The 20,336-nt window shown below is 35.3% G+C and overlaps 1 protein-coding gene across 6 annotated transcripts in view; it reads right to left on the reverse strand.

The window, feature by feature from the left end:
- The window catches only part of LOC150096516 (polyamine-transporting ATPase 13A3-like), a 751,182-nt gene that overhangs the window by 291,429 nt on the left and 439,417 nt on the right, over window positions 1–20,336 (reverse strand). For all 6 annotated transcript variants that reach the window (XM_090407885.1, XM_090407886.1, XM_090407887.1 and 3 more), the window contains one exon: window positions 11,795–11,939. In XM_090407885.1, the coding sequence (XP_090264011.1) occupies window positions 11,795–11,939 (145 nt within the window). The remainder of the gene's footprint in view (window positions 1–11,794; window positions 11,940–20,336) is intronic.

A 20,336-nucleotide genomic window follows, 5' to 3' on the forward strand; every position in this document is an offset into this window, starting at 1 on the left:
AAAACTTCTAAACTTCCTGCTTGCAATTTTTCTGCTATCATTAATATTCTTACCCATTTTCTTCTGTCTAATTGGAAAGTCCCTTCACATCTTATCCCTATGTCATATTAATGTATAGAAAGACATAAGTCAGTCAGACTAACTCATTTGCTATTTTAATGCTATATATACACACACACAGTGAGCAATATTCAAAGGATGGGTAGATTGAGATTTGTATATGATGTCATTTTAGATGCTCCTAAAACCGCCTGAGAAATTACTGATGCTGTCTGGAGGAGAGCAATTATGCTCATAGATGATCCTTCCCTCATTTCAACCTCTATCTACTGATGCATTTTTCAGTTCTGTGTCTCTTCTACAGGTACTTCCATGATCATTGCTCTCGAGTGAACTGGCATTATTCCTATGATTTCTGTTCGACCCATTAAAACAAGAGCAGCAGCTGCTCAACATCCCTTTTCAGTATAACTGTAAACACGTCAAACCTGCTTCTCCTCTTCCTCATTTATTCCATTACCTATGTTCTCTGGAATAGACTTCCTCATAATGTGTTTCCTAATATCTTCAACATCCAGCTCTTCAAGAAAAATATCAACAGATTTCCTCTTTCTCTATCCTTACTTGTACCCCACATACATGCTACTAATGTGCTATATGTTCTTGTACCTATCATGTGTGAGATAAATATTATGAGGAAGGCTGTTGTGAATATGAAGGAAGATGGAGATATGATAGGTGATCTGAACAGCTAAATGCAGGTGGAAAGAATACTATGTGATAGAAGGCTGCTAATGAGGTAGAAATGTGGAACTTTCAAGATTGTAGTAACAAACTGTCTTGAATGCTGAGCCATGGGTCAAAAAACTGACATTGACTTAAATGATACAAAAATTAATCATTTCAGATTCGTGTCTGGACAGTTCATTGCCGAAAATTCATTGTGAGGACTATTCATTGCGAGGAAAATGAATTTATAAAATAAATATCTTGAATCAAGTCCTGGGAGAATAAAATGTATTGCCGACTAAGATAATTAAAAAAAATAAATAAAAAATAAATATATATAAAAAAAAAAAGATAGTGCTATTGTTCTCCAGAGTGATACAATCTTAATGAAGAAATATGAAAGGATCAATCTCTTATTTGCACTGGCATTAAAAACTATAATTATATGATAAAACAAAAATAAAGATTCCAGTTACCGAGCAAACAGATAATGTTTCTGGCAATAGGTAACGGAACATTGCTACATATGCGAGGTAATCTGGTTAAGTGTTCTTGTCAGCGTGAAGGATTATTGCCCCTTCTAATGGATATGACAGTCAAATGCACTTGATATCCATGTTTTTTCAACAGGTGGGGGTGACTCATATCCAGGATTTGCTGGATATATATATACACACACACACACACACGTTCTGGCTGGTTAACCATGTGGAGGTCACAGTTGAAAAAATTGCAGCTTAGGTCGCATGTATCCGAGAGATATATTCATTATTAGTATGTGCTGAAATGCGATTAACTTAAAAAAAAACACTACAAATATAATACATAATAGTTTAATTTCAATCGTAATCTAGAAATTATTGAAAAAAAAAAAAGAAACAAATAAACCAATACTATACTGACATCAGAATTTGCAGTATCTCTCAGATACAATTTACTATCAACTATACACACCACTACATAAAACACACTAAACCAAACTGACTTCAATTTTCTAGCAAATTTTTTGGCGATGATTTTTCCTGCAATGAATTTTCCCTGCGATCAATTGTCCGTAAACCTTTCAGATGGATGTGTAGTGTTACCAGGAAAGACAGATTCATGAATGAGAAGATAAAAGGTATGGTAAAGAAGGAGAGATCGCCAAGGCCCAAAGATATTAGACTACACTGGTATGGAAGAACCAATAGTATATTGGAGGATATTGAGTTATCAATATGGAGTTGCTGGAGAAACATGGAATACTAAAGTGGAGAAAATATTGCATAAACAATAACATAAAGGAAAAGAATCTAAGCAGAATGATAAAGAGGGAAAAATGAGAAATATAAGTGAGATTATATGCATGACTAATAATGTATGAGAAGCAGTAACAATAGTTCTGGATCTGATAGCAGTGCTAACACAATTATCTTTGAGAATCATGGTGATATTACAAGATTTCATTATCAGGAGCCAGACCTACTGCTAAGTAACTTGATGTGAAGTCAACAGCTCTATATAAGGAGACTTGTTGTGAAGATACTTTTGAGCAAACCTTGTCTGCTTACATGGATTAAAAATTAAAACAAGAATATAATTTCTTTTCAAGAATAATATACTTTTTTAATGGTATTTCCACCCACAAAACATTATTTGCAAACCTATAGTACATTTTATACTGTAAACAAGCTAAGGATTTTTTTCCCCTATTTTATATCAACTTTATATATTTTTGGTGTTTTTAATTTATTTTTACATAGTCCTGAAATTCTGCTCCAGAGACCAAACATGGAACTTTTTCAAGTCACTTCAGGCCTGCTAATGAAAAAAAAAAAAAAAAAAAACTTCATACAACTCTCTTGAGATCCACAGTATTTTAATAATATGGTTTTAAATCATTTTACTGTATGTATATGGAAAATATAAAAACTTTTGCATTTATTTAACCTATATTCTTGGATCTAGTTTTCACTGATACCTCAATCAAGGTTGAAACCTGTCTGGGTAGTGATCCCTCTCATAATGCGTAGCAATATACTCATCTAAAAGGAAGAATGCTTTGTCTATATGCAAATTGTTTAGATTGTAACATTGTGAAGTTAACTTGAACAAATCCATTCAGTCATCTGCTGTCAATCATTAATCATTGTTACTAGCAAAATCATTCACATGCATCATGAGAAAGGGGCATTCAATTAATTATGGTTTTGCTGCCTAGCAGTATTTATTTATTTAGCATGTGGCTCACACATGAAAAGGTACATTAATCCTTAATATATATAAACATAATAACAGACATATGTACTATAATAATAATACATAATACAGTTATAAAAGAGACACTCAAGAATAGATTACAACTGTATGTCCAGGTTGATTATCCAGTCAACTGCACTTGGTGTAGCATGGATGAAGTCGACAGGTTTCCACTGTATGCACGTTGGACACATTCTACTGTAATATGATTAATTGTCTGGTGAGGTGATCCACAGTTGTACCTGGGTGAAGCAACCATGCCCCATTTGTAAAGGTGGTCTACACATCTGTCATGATTGGTGTGGATTCTGTTAAGGGTAGACCAAGTTTTCCGAGGTAGGTCAAAAACCCGAAGGCATCTGTGTTGGGTCCACTAATTCATGGAAGTCCCCTGTTGAAGTGTTACACCAGGACTGTTTCCACTTCTCCATGTTAAAACTTGTCAATGCAAGATTTTTTGCTGTTAAGATTGGAGGGTGCCTTGACTTTAGCCTATTTATTTCTAGGGGGTGGGATGTCTTCGTGGATTGGGAAATATTGGATTGCCGTGATTTTGCTGTATTCATGTAGAACAAAGTTGGATCTACGGATGTGTGGAGGTGAGATGATGCTTAGCACTGGGAGCCAGTAGGTTCATCATCATCATCAAATTCCTGCCATGTACCCTCAAGGGGTGTACAGGATATGACAATACTACATGAAAAAAATTACATCATTACTAACTTCCTATCTACAATTTTTCTCCAAATCAGTCTGTTAGTTGTCAAGACTCCAACATTATCAGATCTTATATTTCTATTGTCTAAGGCACTTTGTACCGTATCAATCCACCTATATCTTGGTCTTCCTCTGGGTCGTTTTCCTGCCAAACTGGCAGAGAACACTTCTTTTGCTAATCTTTCCTCTCCCATTCTATTTAAGTGACCATACCACCTGAGATTAGCTCTGCTAACGGATTCCTGGATGCTGACAATGTCAAGTTCTTTCCTAATATCCTCATTTTTAATATGATATTGCCATTGATGCCATCTGTTCACGCCTCTAATCATTCTCAGGACTCTCATATCTGTGGTCTCTAGTCTTTGGTCAAGTGTTTTACTTCTGACCCAGCTCTCAGACCCATAAGTTAAAACTGGTTTGAACACTGTCTTGTATACAGCTAATTTAGTGTTCCGACTAATTTCTCTCTTATTCCATATGAATTTATTCAATTGACTTCCCACAATACCAGCTTTGCTGATTCTATTGTCTATTTCTATATTTAATTTACCTTCTTCAGTAAAAATTGTGCCTAAGTAGCTGAAATGTTTTACTTGTTCCACAAGTTGTCCATTCACAACACAGTTGACATTTTCAATGCTTCTGCCTATTTTCATTGTCTTTGTCTTTTTATTGCTGACCTTCATACCATATCTATTACAACAGCTATTCAATTTAGTCAGAGAATCTTGCAGACTTGTAGCGGATTTATTCAGAAGTATGACATCATCCGCATAAAGCAAAGAGCTGACATTAACATCTCCAATTTTGATATCAGGTTTAATACCACTTTCCTTCATAATGTGATCCATATAAATAATGAATAACAGAGGGGATAATGTACATCCTTGTCTCACACTAGATTTAACATTAAACCATCTTCCTGTACTTCCTTCAATTCTAACTGCTGACTTACAACTCAAATAAAGACTAAGTATTGCTTGATATAATGCCCCATTGACACCATATAACTGCAGCATAGTGAATAGCTTCTCTCTTGGCACCTTGTCATATGCCTTTTCCAAATCGACAAAACTTAAATACAGATCTTTGTTATATTCCCATGCTTTCTCGACTATTTGTCGTAAAGTGAAGATCTGATCCGGACAGCCTCTATTTGGCCTGAATCCAGCTTGTTCTTCACCAAGCTTTTCTTCCACAATTCTTCTCAACCCTTTCTCAAGTATACTTGCATAGATCTTGCCAGGAACACTCAGTAGGGAAATAGCTCTGTAATTCTCACATTCAGTTTTATTTCCCTTTTTATATATATGGGTACTATGAGAGCTCTACTCCAATCATCGGGAATTCGTCCCACAGTCCAGGCTTTCTGAACTATGCAGTGCAGCCACTGTAAGACTTTTATACCACCATACTTCAGCATTTCTGGTCGAATATCATTTACTCCTGCTGCCTTTCCACATATCAAGCCTTTGATGGCTTTTTTTTACTTCAAGTATGAATATGTATTCCTGACTGCATGCCTGGTCAGTGATTTTTATCACTGTGCTGTCATCACTGCTTGTTTCATTTAGCAGTTTTTCAAAGTAATTACTCCATACTTCAAGGATATCTTTTTCTCCTGTTTTCATGTCACCTTTCTCATCTCTAACTCCTTTTACAGCACTCTTTCCTCCATTCCTAAGCTTCTTCAACAACCTCCAGAATATTTTGCCACCTTCTTGATATTTATTTTCTATATTCTTGTCAAAGTCCTCCCATGACTTTTTTTTAGCTAGTTTTACACACTGTTTAGCTTTCTTACATTTGTCTCTGTATTCTGTAAAAGTAAAAGCTGACTTATTTGCCAGGAACTTTTGATATGCTTTCTTCTTTTCCTTCACTGCCTCTTTAACTTCCTGTGTCCACCAGGGAGTTCTGATTTTTTTATCCTTGCACACAACCTCACCACATGCGTCTCTGGCAGAATCAATCAATGTTTTCTTCAGAGTTTGCCACTGAATCTCCAAGGTTTGATTCCTGTTCTCAAACTCTTTCATTTTCTTTTCAATAATATTTCTGTATTTTAGTCTACAGTTCACATCTGAGAGCTGCTCAACTTTTATTCGCTTTAAAACTTTCTTACATGTTATTCTTTTCAATATGAAATTCAATTTTATCCTGCTCAAGACTAAATAGTGATCACTTCTAATTTCAAATCCTCTGTACACTCTGGTGTCCTGCACCAGGGAGAAAACATCACTATCAACAATAACATAGTCAATGAGACTTTTCTTATTCCTAGCCTCTTCTCTCCATGTGAATTTGTGCACATTTTTATGTTGGAACATGGTGTTAGTAATAACCAGTCCATGTCCTGAGCAGAAATCCAACAGATATTTGCCATTATTATTAGCTTTGCTCTTTTCTCCAAATTTTCCCAAAATATTTTTATAAGTCTCACAATCATTTCCTACTCTGCTATTTAGATCTCCGACAAGGAACAACTTTTCCTTTTTCATTGTGTCAGTTGCTTTTTCTAAAGCATCAAAAAATTCCTCCACTTCTACCTTAGTAGAACCTTCTGTGGGACCATAGGCACAAATAAGTCTCATTGTCCAGTTCCCCATTCTCATACTTGCCCACATTACTCTACTTGAGACTGACTGCCATTCAAGAAGATTAGCCTCATATTTTGTGTTGAATACTATGGCTACTCCTTCTTTTCCTCGATTGTCATTGCCTGAATATAACATTTTGTATTTTGTATTTTATTGCACAGAAAGATCTCACGAGTTTTGGTCTTTTTTGTTTCAGTCACCCCTATTATGTCGATCTGGTACTTATCTAATTCCCCAGCAAGCTCCATTTCTTTGCCATTCAGGCTTCTTATGTTGATAGTACCGATCTTTAACTCTGGTGATGTTGAGTTGGGGTTTGTTTTCAGATTTGTTCCAGTAGCTGACTTTTCACTGTTCACCCTGGTTCCCTGGCGAAAACAACTGGGACCTTGTTTAACCGGGCGACGCCCCAGCCGGCATGAAATTTTGTCATGTTGTACCATCATTTTTTATTTTGGTTTAACCAATAAGAATACAATTTGGTAGGCTAAATCCCAAATTGCCAGCCCATCCTCGTTCGTTCAGTATCAAAGTAGATACCCAACAGGGTGCACCACGAGAAGGTGAGGATTAGACTTTAGGTCAGAAGCCCTGGTCGGTTCTCCGCATTCCTTTAAAGGCTATGTGGAGGTCTCCTCTCAGTTATACAGCTTTGACCCTTAAGCACCCCAGCCAGTAGGTTGCCTAGCGGTAAAATTTGCATAACAAACTGCAAAAATTTAAAATGAATGCCAGTAATCATAGCTGTATTTCTGAATTTATATACAGTACGGTGCAAAAAAAAAACAGAAAAAAAAAAAAAGAGCAGTGAACTTCAACAACTCCTTCAGTACCTGAGGTATGAGATATGCCATTCAACGGTGCATATTAGTAGAAGAGCACATGTAGAGACTACACCATTACATTTATCTGTAAAAATAGTGCTGACATTGAAAGAAATGTTAATTGCTGAGCATTATTTTCATTCATACAAAGTTTGTACACCAATGGTCCAAGTGTATGACATGTTTGGGATCAGTTTGTTCATCATTTCCATAAATATGCCCCAATCAACAGTGTCAACATTGCCTTAATCAAAAGGTTCCAACATAGAGGGAGCATTTTGCCACAAATGCAAAGCACATTCGGGGACACCATGAACTGTTAACACAAATGAGAATCATGGGCATGTACTGGAGCAAGTGTTACAGTCTCAAAAATGCAGTCAACACCGAACAGTGTTTAAAATTGGGATACCAGGGTAGTCACTACAGAGAATCCTTAAGGAGCTGAGTGCCTTTTCATATGCCATTCAGGTGGGTCAGTGTTTAACAGCAATGGATTATGCTGCATGGCAGGAATACTGTGTGTATGTGCTAGACCAGTGTCTATGAAGATCCGTCCTTCTTCCATAATGTCTAGTTCTTAGATGAAGCACATTTCCATCTATCATGTAAACAGACTAGCCTACAGATTTCTTGAGGCATGAATTTTTCCAAGAAAAAACTCTTCACAGCAAAAAAGTCACCGCATAGTGTGCGGTTTCCAGCCGTAGCATAATTGGGCCCTACTTCATTGAAGAGGGTGGTGTAACCATGACCTCAAACAGTGACACTACACTGAGAATGTGCTGGTTCTGTTTACCCAGGATTTGCATAGGATGTGTCTTGTAAAAAAACATTCCATTTCATGCACATGTATTCCAAAAGGATGGAGCAACCTGTCACACATCATGTGGTTCTAGAGCCTATTTATCAGAACACTTCCCTGGAAAGCTCATTGAGGTTCACAGAATTCCCATACCCTTCATGTTTTCCTGATCTCACGTGTCTTGATGCCTTCATTTGGGGCATGTTGAAAGAATGGGTATTTGACCATGACCCGCCTTGATGAACTTACATTACACGATATGTCCAACAGATGTCATAATCCTTGTTTTCCAAGACAGAGAACCTTCGCATTCACTACGAAACCTGTCTTGAAAGATAAGGTGCCCATTTTGAGCATATAATCTACCGTTGTGAGTGCTTTATTCAACAGATTCCACCAATAGTTATGGCACATCAACAGGTGTAAACATATACTTCTTTGTTAATACACCTGTTTACTCCATAACATATATCATCATATAATAAGCAGCCAAGAGGCTATTTTTTGTTGCTCTAGTGTTGTACTACCAGGTGTTGACTTATGCTTGGACTCACCGGAAGTTCTTCGGCATGAAACTCTTAGATTTCGATCTTCTTATTTGGCTTTGAAATAATGAGGGATTTATTATCCCCTTATTATCATTGTAGTTATTCAGTAGTTTTTTTTTGTGTGTGTGTGTGTGTGTGTGTGTGTGTGTGTGTGTGTGTGTGTGTGTGTGTGTGTGTGTGTGTGTGTCATACTGTATTATTATATTTCTTTCATGTTTATAATAATTATTATTATAAAATTTGCTAATCATTCAACATTTGAGACTTTGGCATTTGTCAACCCATCTTTCAAGATGAATAATCCCCAGGGAGCCAATATCAATCGGTTGGGAATCCCTGTACTACATAATTAAGTTTACATTATTACTAACCGTAAATCAACAATTTTCCTCCAGATTAGTATATTATTTGTCAAGATTCCCAAATTCTCAAATCTTATATTTCACAATCTACCAGATCTCTTTCTTTCTTTGGATCTTTTTCCTGTCATTCTGGCATCAATACTAATATCTTCAATTTTCATATGATTCTGACAGAACTGGGTGGAGAGGATCTCTACTCTCTAATCAACAGGTCATGGTTCAAATCCCACTCACACATCTAATTTGTCAATGTCTTTAGATGGGAGATAAATTTTACGATGTAGGGTAAGACCACCATCCCACTTACTGGAGGATAAAAGTGGCTTGACAAAGTTACATGTCTGGTATGTAGTAAAACAAAGTTTATGGGAGTAGGATTCGCATAAATAATCACCAACCTATTAGCATTCCAAATGTGCTATTTAATATTTGGTTATTAACACCTGGACTTCTTTAGAATGTATCTGAAAAGCATTCTGAAATAATCTCACCTAATAAATAAAATATGGCATATAAAACTGATTTCTCAGCAAATATTTACTATCGTTTCTGTGCTTAATAAGAAATACTATAAAATTCATCTGCTCTTCTTAATAAAGGAAGTCACATTTGATAGACTTCTCTTTGTTTCTGAGGGGAAGGGATCAGTTTTATGGAATGAGCAAGATGAGATGGAATCTTGACATTTAATCTGCTAACAGATTAAAATATTTTAATGTTTAAGTAACTGTTCAGTGTTCAGATTAATTGGTAGAACTGCGAACAATAGACATCAGAACTTTTTTTTTATTCTGTAATCCTGTCCATAAACAGTTGTATAATACATTAATAGTGTGGTATGTTAAGGGACAGATAACCAGGAAATTCTGCTCTAGAGACTAATCGATAAGAGACTTTAGACTAAATAAGCAGGATAGTGAACTCACAAAAGACAATGAAATTCAGCTACTACTGAAGACATTCACACGTCAATCCTCACAGTGGGACTGAACCCACAGCCTACTAGTAGGAGAGTGGATATTTAAATATTTATATCATTTATGTAATTGCAATGACATCCTAATGACTATTTTTCAGCGTTTTTAGGTGTTGGGTAGGGGTTCAATATTCAGATCACTGGTAAAACTACAAATAACATACAGCATAACAATCATTTTTTCATATTTCTCATCGGAGTTAGAAGTTCAGATGTTATGTTGATTAACTTGCTGTACTTCAGAGCTAGAGTAATGTTTATCTCGTTATAAGGAGACTGTGCTAATTTGTTATTCTCTGTAAAGAGAATGTGTAAATCTGTTTATGTGTCTGAGTGGGATTGTGTGTGTTGTTTACACACATGATGTATCTTTACAAACGAACCTTATTGTTTTCATACTGGGTGTTAAATAAATTTACAAATGTGTTCAATCTGATCAGTGCAATGACTCTTTACTCTATACTATTTTCAGAATCCAGGAAATGATTGGCTCAAGACAGAATAAAAAATTATATTCAATGAAACCAAATAAAATTATATACATGGTAAATATATTTAAATTAATAACTACAAAAACTATTTGGATCCACGTCCTTCTAAATAAAAACTATACTTTGAGGTCTCCTTTATATATTCAAGTTCTCTCATTAACCATTCTGTTAATGGTTTATTTAGCATGTATTAATCAGTCTACTAGACTGGGCATTCTGTTTTTCACAACAAATTCCTATAAACAATAAATGTTCATTAGAGTCAATTCTTTATCAGGCCTCTTCTCAAAATATAAAACTCCTTAACTTTCATAGGAATACGCAGTGTTTCGTTATTTAGCATACATTGTTCAATTAATCTCACTGTTTCACTGCAGTATAAATATTCTTGGCTCAGGCAATTTAATTACAGAAGCACAAATTAAAAATTCTTTACCAGAGGAAAAACAGTTTATTTTATTACTTTTGTAACCAAAATGTATCAAGATAGAACCTCTTCATTGATGCTGCTTCCTAGTTTCAGATTTCTCTAATTCCATCACCGAGAAAGTAAGTGATATCACTGGTGCCCTTGAGACAGAAGACAAAACTTTCCATTTCTGCATAATAGTAAATAAAAAGAAGTATTAAGTAGATGTTCTATTTAGAACATCTACTTAATACTTCTTTTTATTTACTATTCACTTGTTGACAGTTTCACTTTTCCAGTCTAAGAATTCACCTTGCTAATTTTGGAATCCTCTTAATATATTCTGAAAAGCCAAGTTTTTCAAAAACTTTCTAAAAACAAAATTCTCTGGTCTGCATTCTTAAACTTTCCTTTTCTCCTTCTTTCTTGTTTTCTCCATTATCCTGATACTGAACTCTCTGTCAGCTATAAATTGCCCATCAATCAACTTCCTTGGTGAGCAATAAGCATAAGCCAGAAGTGGCTGCCATGTTATCGTTGTTAGTAAAAAGAGAATGCCTTTAACACTTAACAACTGTGAACTACAATAAATAACCACTGAAATTATTACAACTATCAGATACCTCTTAAGTACAATAAATTTCACAAATTTTACATTTTATTTTAACAATAAATGTCAATTTCTGAACAGAAACATCACAAGTGCTGATCATACATGATTAAAAACTGAAACTAATAAAATTCTGTACACCCCTTGAGGGTACATGGCAGGAATTTGATGATGAACTAATAAAATTAACTAACATAGAGAATTAACTGTAAAAAGATTCATAATTATAAATTCTGATTTTTTACATCATAATGACTATTTTTTGGCCTTTTTTTTTAATGTTGAGTAAGGGTCCAATGTTCAGATCTTTGGTAAAAATACAAATAACATTCAGCACAATAATAATAATAATTTTTTTTTTTTTTTTTTTTTTTTTTGTATATCTCACTGGAGTTAGAAGTTCAGATGTTGTTGTGTAATTTGCAGTACTTCAGATCTAGAATAATATTACATAAATGTAAATGAATACTTTTATTACTTACCCACTCTGTTGCCTCAAACATTTTAAGATCTAATGGATCCCCACTCAGTTCTTTATCAATAACTGTCAATGAGTGACACGATGTCATTCCAATTAATAAAGGTCCAAATGTAAGCTTTGATGGAAATTTTTCAGGTTCTAAGAAACTAAATCAATAGAAATGATTTTATTTAATGATTTTATTATTCAGCATTGTAGAATAACAGATAAAATTTAACATTCTAATTTCAGTGAATGTTAACATTGGATATTGCAATATTCATGTTCCAGTACTTGCTTATGCCATAAATGGAGTATGAAATAATTTAAAATGTAACACTTCAATATACAAGTTTACTACAAATAATGTGAAGTATTGGAAAAATTTATTTCTAAAAAAACAGTGAATATGCAGAGAAACCTACATCACTGTAAAGAGCATCTCAGAGTTCTTTTCTTTAAATAAATAAGAAATAATTTTCAACTTTGCTGCTAGAGTATCACAACAAATATAAAAACAACAACTCAAGAGAAAAAAAGTTCTGCGCTACAAAATTGGAATTTTAATAGATTTCACAGAAACAATTTATGCAAAATTTCAGGAAGGTTCCTCTAACTGAAAATTAAATTTGCAAGAGGTAGAAAAAATTTATCCATAAGGAAAAAAAATATTTGGGCAGACATAGTATAGTCAGGTCTCCATATTCACAGAATCTGCATTCATGGATTCATATTTTCACACTGATGATCGCAAAATTGCGTGTCTTCAGTTTCGCAGTGAGCAATAAGCTACTTGTATTGAAAATATTACTGTGCTTATATGAATACCCATGGATTCTAAACAGAGTGCATCTAGTGAGGGACAAAAACCTAAAAGGAAAAGTGACGACTTTGAACGAGAAAGTGCTTATTCTATACAAATGTTGAGAATGGCCCACTTATTATTATTTGACACCTCCAGGGAGTCCAAAGATTCATCGAAGGAGAGTATGCCAACAGCATCGAACGATTGGTCCGCTTCCAACTACAAACTGTGCTCAAACTAACTTAACTGAGCCATTAGTAGCAGAGGCTCTATCAATCGACCAACCTTTGCCTATGGTCACATTTTTATGTGGCCATAGGCAGTAGTATGTTTAGGACTAATGAAAGTACGATGCATAAGGAAACAAGAAACTGAGACGTACATGATAATGTGATGTTAAAAATGGAAAATGCACTGTTCATATGGAACAAAGCCCAGCAAAAGAAAAACTTGTCTTTGAACACTAGTATGTGTTCTGCTAAGGGCCACATTCGTTACAACAGATTTAAGCAGCAAACCCCATGTACCAGCAGCACCGTGGAAACCACATTTATTGCCAGCAAGGAATTGTTCCAAAAATTTAAGAGGTGTTATACACTCTGTAACATAAAGATTACAATTGAGTTTGCTTCAGCTGATCAAGGCTGCTATGGCCTACACAGTGCAATTTGCCAGAAACAAATCAAGGAAAAAAGACATAATCCTTTCTTTTAGGCTTCCACGGTGATCCGAATGCATTTTGGAAAATTATGGAGACAACTACCGTGTTTGAATAAAAACTTTAGTTTAATATAACTAAAATCTACATTCGACGTTTCGACCTTCATGTCAAGGTCATCTTCTGGAGCATACAACTATACACAGAAAACAAGCTACACCACAATCAAACTGGTTTGTTAAAGACACTGACCAAATGCTACAACAATTGTTGGCCTGACCTCTGGTAAAAAAAAAAACATACACCATCGCTAGAGTCCTATTATTAGTGTTATCTGTTGGTTGTAGAAATACATTGGGCACAACAACACGTATCTATCTATATACATATATTAACATCATGTACACATTCCAGCCAGCTGGTATGGAATGGATTCTAATAACAGCTGATGATTGGCTAGAGTCCTGACTTATGCTGGATCTTATATATTAGATAGGCTGAATGTGTACCATCCAGATCCTTGGAATTTTCATGCCATCTTTGTTTTTGATATTTGGGTGGTTTATCAGGATTTCGCAGGCTTCCTTAAATTTCCTTTCGTACCAGGTTTTTGTGCGCTGGTCTTTTCCAGTTGATTTGATGTAAGGTGTTGAGTGCGTGGTCTGAGAGGCCTGCTTCACCATAATGGTTATATTTAATGTGTAATATGTGTTCTTTCTTGCGTATAGGGATTTTCTGTCCTGTTTCACCAATGTACGGTAAGTTACAGGTGCAGCGGATGCAATAGACTCCAGGATGTGCTAATGGGAGGAGAGGATCCTTAGAGGAGTTGAATGCGGTTTTAAGTTTAGTGGGTGGTTTAAAGATGGTATTGAGGTAATAATGTTGTAGGATTCGGTTGATTTTTTCCGATAACCTTTTAATGTATGGGATAGCTATGGTTTTACTGTAATCTAGATTCGTTTTTGTTGTAGTTTTATGGAGTATTTTATTAACGGTATTTTTCTTATAGCCATTATTTATGAATGTGTCGCTGATGATTTTTAGTTCTTGTTTCAGGGCTTGCTGGTTAGAGCAAATTGTTGTAGCTCTGTTTTTAAGGGTGTTAATGACTCCATATTTTAGTGATGGGTGGTGGTATGAATTAGCATGTATGTATTGGCCAGTGTGTGTCGGTTCTCGGTAGACTGTGAAGAATAGACTGCCTGAAGGAAGACATGTGACTAGTGTGTCTAGGAACGGGAGCGAATTTTGGTTTTCGATTTCGATGGTAAATTGTATGCATTCGTGTTGTTTGTTCAGGTGGCTAAGGAATGTGTTTAGCGTTTGTCACCGTGCGGCCAGATCGTGAACACGTTGTCGACGTATCTAAGTCAGACTGTCGGTCTTAGCGTGGCAGAATCAAGAGCCCTTTGCTCAAAGGTTTCCATGTAGAAGTTAGCGATTGGGGGGATAGTGGCAAGCCCATGGCTGTACCTTCTTTTAGTAGGTAGAATTTGTTTTGCCACACGAAGTAACTGGACGCTAGTATGAGGGCAAAGAGGGCCATAATATCGGGTGGAAATTTGTTCTGTAGTAGGAGAATTGTGTCATTGATGGGGACATTAGTGAAAAGGGCAGAAACGTCAAAACTGACTAATAAGTCGTCTTTGTCGAGTGTTATGTTTTTAATTTTGTTTATAAAGTGTTGTGTGTTTTTTTATGTAGGAGGGGGAATGACCTACCAACTCCTTGAGTGTTGCCGCTAATTTCTTGGCTAAGTGATAATTCGGACTGTCTATTCCTTCCCAGAGTGATTGAAGGGGCACATTTTGTTTATGTATTTTCGGAACCCCATATATTCTGGGGGGGGGGGGGGCATATTGGGGTTCGAGTTTTTTAACCGTGTCTGGTGGCCAAGAAGTGATGGACTTGAGTAATTTCTCTGTTTTATTCTTTATACTTTTTGTTGGGTTATAATTTACCATTTTATAAGTGTTGTTATTGGCTACTAGTTGATTTATTTGAAGTACGTATGTTGACCTGTCAAGGACAACAGTGGCATTGCCTTTACCTGCTTTCGTTATTATGTTTTGTTTGGCTTTTAATGATTTAATTGCTGCTAATTCTGTTTTTGTGAGGTTGTTCTGTATGGCTTTCTTAGTGTTCAGGACATTACTAGTTTCTAGTCGTATTTTATTAGTATAGTTAAGTTACGACTAGAAACGTATAGTTAAAATACGACTAGAAACTAGTAATGTCCTGAACAGTCTGGCTTAGATACGTCGACGATGTGTTCGCGATCTGGCCGCACGGTGACAAACGCTAAACACATTCCTTAGCCACCTGAACAAACAACACGAACGCATACAATTTACCATCGAAATCGAAAACCAAAATTCGCTCCTGTTCCTAGACACATTAGTCACGTCTTCCTTCAGGCAGTCTATTCTTCACAGTCTACCGAAAACCGACACACACTGGCCAATACATACATGCTAATTCATACCACCACCCATCACTAAAATATGGAGTCATTAACACCCTTAAAAACAGAGATGCAACAATTTGCTCTAACCAACAAGCCCTGAAACAAGAACTAAAAATCATCAGCGACACATTCATAAATAATGGCTATAACAAAAATACCGTTAATAAAATACTCCATAAAACTACAACAAAAACAAATCTAGATTACAGTAAAACCATAGCCACCCCATACATTAAAGGGTTATCGGAAAAAATCAACAGAATCCTACAACATTATAACCTCAATGCCACCTTTAAACCACCCACTAAACTTAAAACCATATTCAACTCCTCTAAGGATCCTCTCCTCCCATTAGCACATCCTGGAGTCTATTGCATCCGCTGCACCTGTAACTTACCGTACATTGGTGAAACAGGGCGGACAATCCTTATACGCAAGAAAGAATACATTAGACACATTAAATATAACCATTATGGTGAAGCAGGTCTCTCAGACCACGCACTCAACACCTTACACCAAATCAATTGGAAAAGCACCAGCGCACAAAAAACTGGTACGAAAGGAAATTTAAGGAAGCCTGCGAAATCCTGATAAACCACCCTAATATCAACAACAAAGATGGCATGAAAATTCCAAGGATCTGGATGGCACACATTCAGCTTACCTAATATATAAGATCCAGCATAAGTCAGGACTCTAGCCAATCATCAGCTAGTATTAGAAACCATTCCATACCAACTGGCTGGAATGTGTACATGATGTTAATAGATATATATAGATAGATACGTGTTGTTGTGCCCAATGTATTTCTACAACCAACAGATAACACTAATAATAGGACTCTAGCATTGATGTATAATTTTTTTTTCCCCACCAGAGGTCAGGCCAACAATTGTTGTAGCAGTTGGTCAGTGTCTTTAACAAACTAGTTTGATTGCAGTGTAGCTTGTTTTCTGTGTATAGCTGTATGCTCCAGAAGATGACCTTGACATAAAGGTCGAAACGTCGAATGTAGATTTTAGTTATATTAAACTAAAGTTTTTATTCAAACACGGTAGTTGTCTCCATAATTTTCAGAAAAAGGATATAAACCTGAACTTTCAATGCTGATGAGACTGTATTATTCTGGAAGAAGATGCACCAGCTCACCTATATAGCCATCTAACATAAGAAGAACAAACTGGAAGTCATGATGCCAGCCGATCCTAATTCTTCTCCAGCCTATGAGACCCTTACTACTAATGAGTACTAAATCTTGTGGTGAATACCCTGGTGCATGCCTTGTTCATAAATATATAATAAAATTTTGATTCAGTATTTTTGAAATATGGATCGACATCTGAAATGTCACTCATTACTATAAAACAATTATAACCTTCAAACACATTTAAACATTTTTCTGTTAATTGTAAATGGCTACATAAGTGTTTAGGAATATGTAGAGAACATCTGGGGTTAATTCAGTGAGAGTATGGATTTTGAAGGAATTTCATGTTTTCACAGGAAGTGTTCACATGTAACCCATGGAAATATGGTGACCTGACTGTACTAATGCAGAAACAGCTGATCATGTAAAGCAAACATACATGCGAATTCCAATCAAGTTAGCACATCAGGCTATCTGAGAATTTCTAGACCTTTAACAGAGCAGTGTAAAAAAATTTTCATAAATATACTCCTCTAACCTTCTTGAGAAGAAGTTTCTTTTACATTTTCAAATATAGCTGATAAATTCAATAAACAGCATTCTTATGATTGCCCAATAACCCAATATTTTTATTAATAGCATGAAAACACTAGACCTGAATTTTGAACTCTTTTTCTCTACATTTTCAAATATTTTCTAATATGAATTTTTCCTGAACATTTATTCAATGTAACAGATTCCACATTAAAAAAAAAGCACTATTAATTTGAAAATCAAATTATTTCGCCACTCACAAGAAAGCTGTTTATTGAATTTAAAGCTATATTCACAAATTTATCGAAGCCGCAAATGATATAATGCCCAATACAGTGTCATAAAAATCAATGCATTATCTTAACCAGACACTGAATAAAGGGCCTAAGAGACTCAAAACTAGATTATGATAGACACTGCAGAGCACAGATCAACAATGAATCACATCTCAACATGATATGCACAATTCTATGAATGCCAGCTTATGTATTAAAATTCATTCTGCAGCAGTTTTCAAAATTAAAAACATCTTTATTCCTGATGAAGGAATAAAGATGTTTTTTTTTTTATTTTCACAATGCATGGGAAACTAGTAGAATAAAACAACACAAATCACAGAAGCTTTATGTCGGGGGGAAAAAAGTCTTTTTTAACATTAAGCAAGGGGGAAAAAAGTTAATATAAAGATAATGCAACCAATAGCTTGCTACACACTGAAAAAAAAAACATTGAAGTACTTAGAGCCAGGTTTACTGTTGGGATACAAAGCGCATTATAACTGAGAGGGGAATGATATTATTGTTTACACAAGTGTAAGCACACAAAGTTTGTATGAAGTATCTTCATAACTGTATAGAGTGGTGACTTCACATCAATTGCTTCAGTGTCACGAAATGCAAAATATCATGAGAAGAGCTGCTACCCAGACCAGTTTCAGCCTTCACTGAGATCTCATTGGAAACCAGTTCCTAAGCAGTACCAGGAAAACATATTACCAGCCTACTATGTTTGACCATCACTCCATGCAAGGCATGGAATGATGGTTGGTGTGTAATATGTTTTTTCCTGGTACTGCTTAGGCTTCTTGATACCAGATTCAGAAATGGCTGAATTGCATAGCTGCTTATCATCATTGTACAGGTACACCTATTATGATCATGTTCCTTGCATGCTGATGTATATTTCAAGCAGAATAAGGTGCCATGCATTAGGGCACGTGTAGTCCAGGACTGGTCACAGAAATATGATACCGATCATATTTCAGTACATATTTCTTAATGGATTCACTCACCATGTGGTGATTGGGCAGTCTCAATCTGTTATTATAACACATATGAACAGTATTTAACAAATATGGTGAACAAGATACAGTAATCTAATGTTTATCCAACCACACTGGGAAGGCAATATGCCATTCTGATAACGGAAGTGCATTTACATCGTACTGTTCCAGAAATTCAGTTGACATGCAAGGGTTAGATAATTGAAAGCTGGTTTTGAAGGTCAGATAAATGGTAGATTATTGCATTCTCAATCCTGGCTGTGCCATTTAACATGTGAACAACTGCAACATATCTATGTTACTTTTTCTCACACTGGACTTTATGACTCATTAAATCTTTGTCTCTTGAAATGATCAGCCTATTTCTTTCTACCTACACATCAAACAATGTGATGGACCTGATGTTTACTGTTCATTAAACGATTCTTTGTATGACTAAGACACTGGTGCATACAGTCATCCTAACAAGGCAAGAATTTCCATTTAAATGGTAATTCTACACTTAAGGTTTTAGAAGTACTGCAGATGGATGGAAAGCTGATGAGAAAGAAGAAAATTGTTGACATTAGATTTTAAGACCTACAATAAAGAAAGAGACAGAAGAAATTTTTTTTCTGTGACTGTAGAGAGGTAAGGAACAACTATTGCACATATTATGCAAGATTTAGAGGAAAACAAGTGAATTGCTGATGTGAACTGCCAAACCAAATTGTTATGAAAACATACGAGAAACATGTTTTATTTTTTAATTATATTAACTTACGATACTACTTAGAACAAAATAAAACTAACATAATAAAAATGGTAACCAATATACATGACTAACCATGAAAATCTCAAGAGAAAATACATATAGCAAAAACTGGATGCAAGAAAGAAAATGGGGAATCATTGAGAGACAGGTCAGTGGTAAACTCAACCATCTTATTCCTTTAGGAGCACCATCCCAAAATAGTATTCCATGTTAAAGAGATCTCTATGGGGGATAACAGTTATTCAGGGAGTAAAACAACTCCTAGTGGCAAAGTGAAAACCTAATTCTTAAATGTTGCATGATATGTTTTTTGCTATGAAGGACTGAAGGTTAGGTTCATTTTGTATAAAAATAATTTTAAGAGATTTATGTAGTATCAAAAATAAGAGTAGAAGAAAATGATCCATTTTATTTTTTTCTTAAAGGAATGCACAAGACTGTTTTTATACTAATGATGTTCAAACAAGGTTATGGACACAAAATTATAAAAGTTCAATGAGGAATGGTTTGGAGTTCACAGTTTAGGACTGCAGAAGTAGTTATTGATTTTTTTGCTAGGCCATACACAAAGAATTTTATCAAACTTCATTTTCAAAATGTGAATTTAGCTGGGTCTCTCCCAACATATCAATACTTGATTTAGAAGCCTTAGAAGTATTCACTAAAGCAGATGATTTGGAAGTCTTCTTAAAATTAGGTTTTGTCCAGTACATTATCTAGAAGGTAGTAGCCAGAATAAACATTTAAAAATGTTTCTTTTTTTTTTTCATCAATGCAAAATCTGTCAAGTCCCTCCTTTTATTCAAGTATATGGGTTTCTCCATTTCAAGATAAAACAGCGAAATTCTTCTGTTTTATTTTTTTCTTGCTATTTCTGTTTAATTAACTGTTTATTTCACTAACATTCAAATAAC

Source organism: Typopeltis vanoorti, chromosome 18 (genome assembly GCF_054136105.1).
Source record: "Typopeltis vanoorti isolate ZY-2024b chromosome 18, IOZ_Tvanoo_1.0, whole genome shotgun sequence".
Taxonomy (NCBI): Eukaryota; Metazoa; Arthropoda; class Arachnida; order Uropygi; family Thelyphonidae; genus Typopeltis; species Typopeltis vanoorti.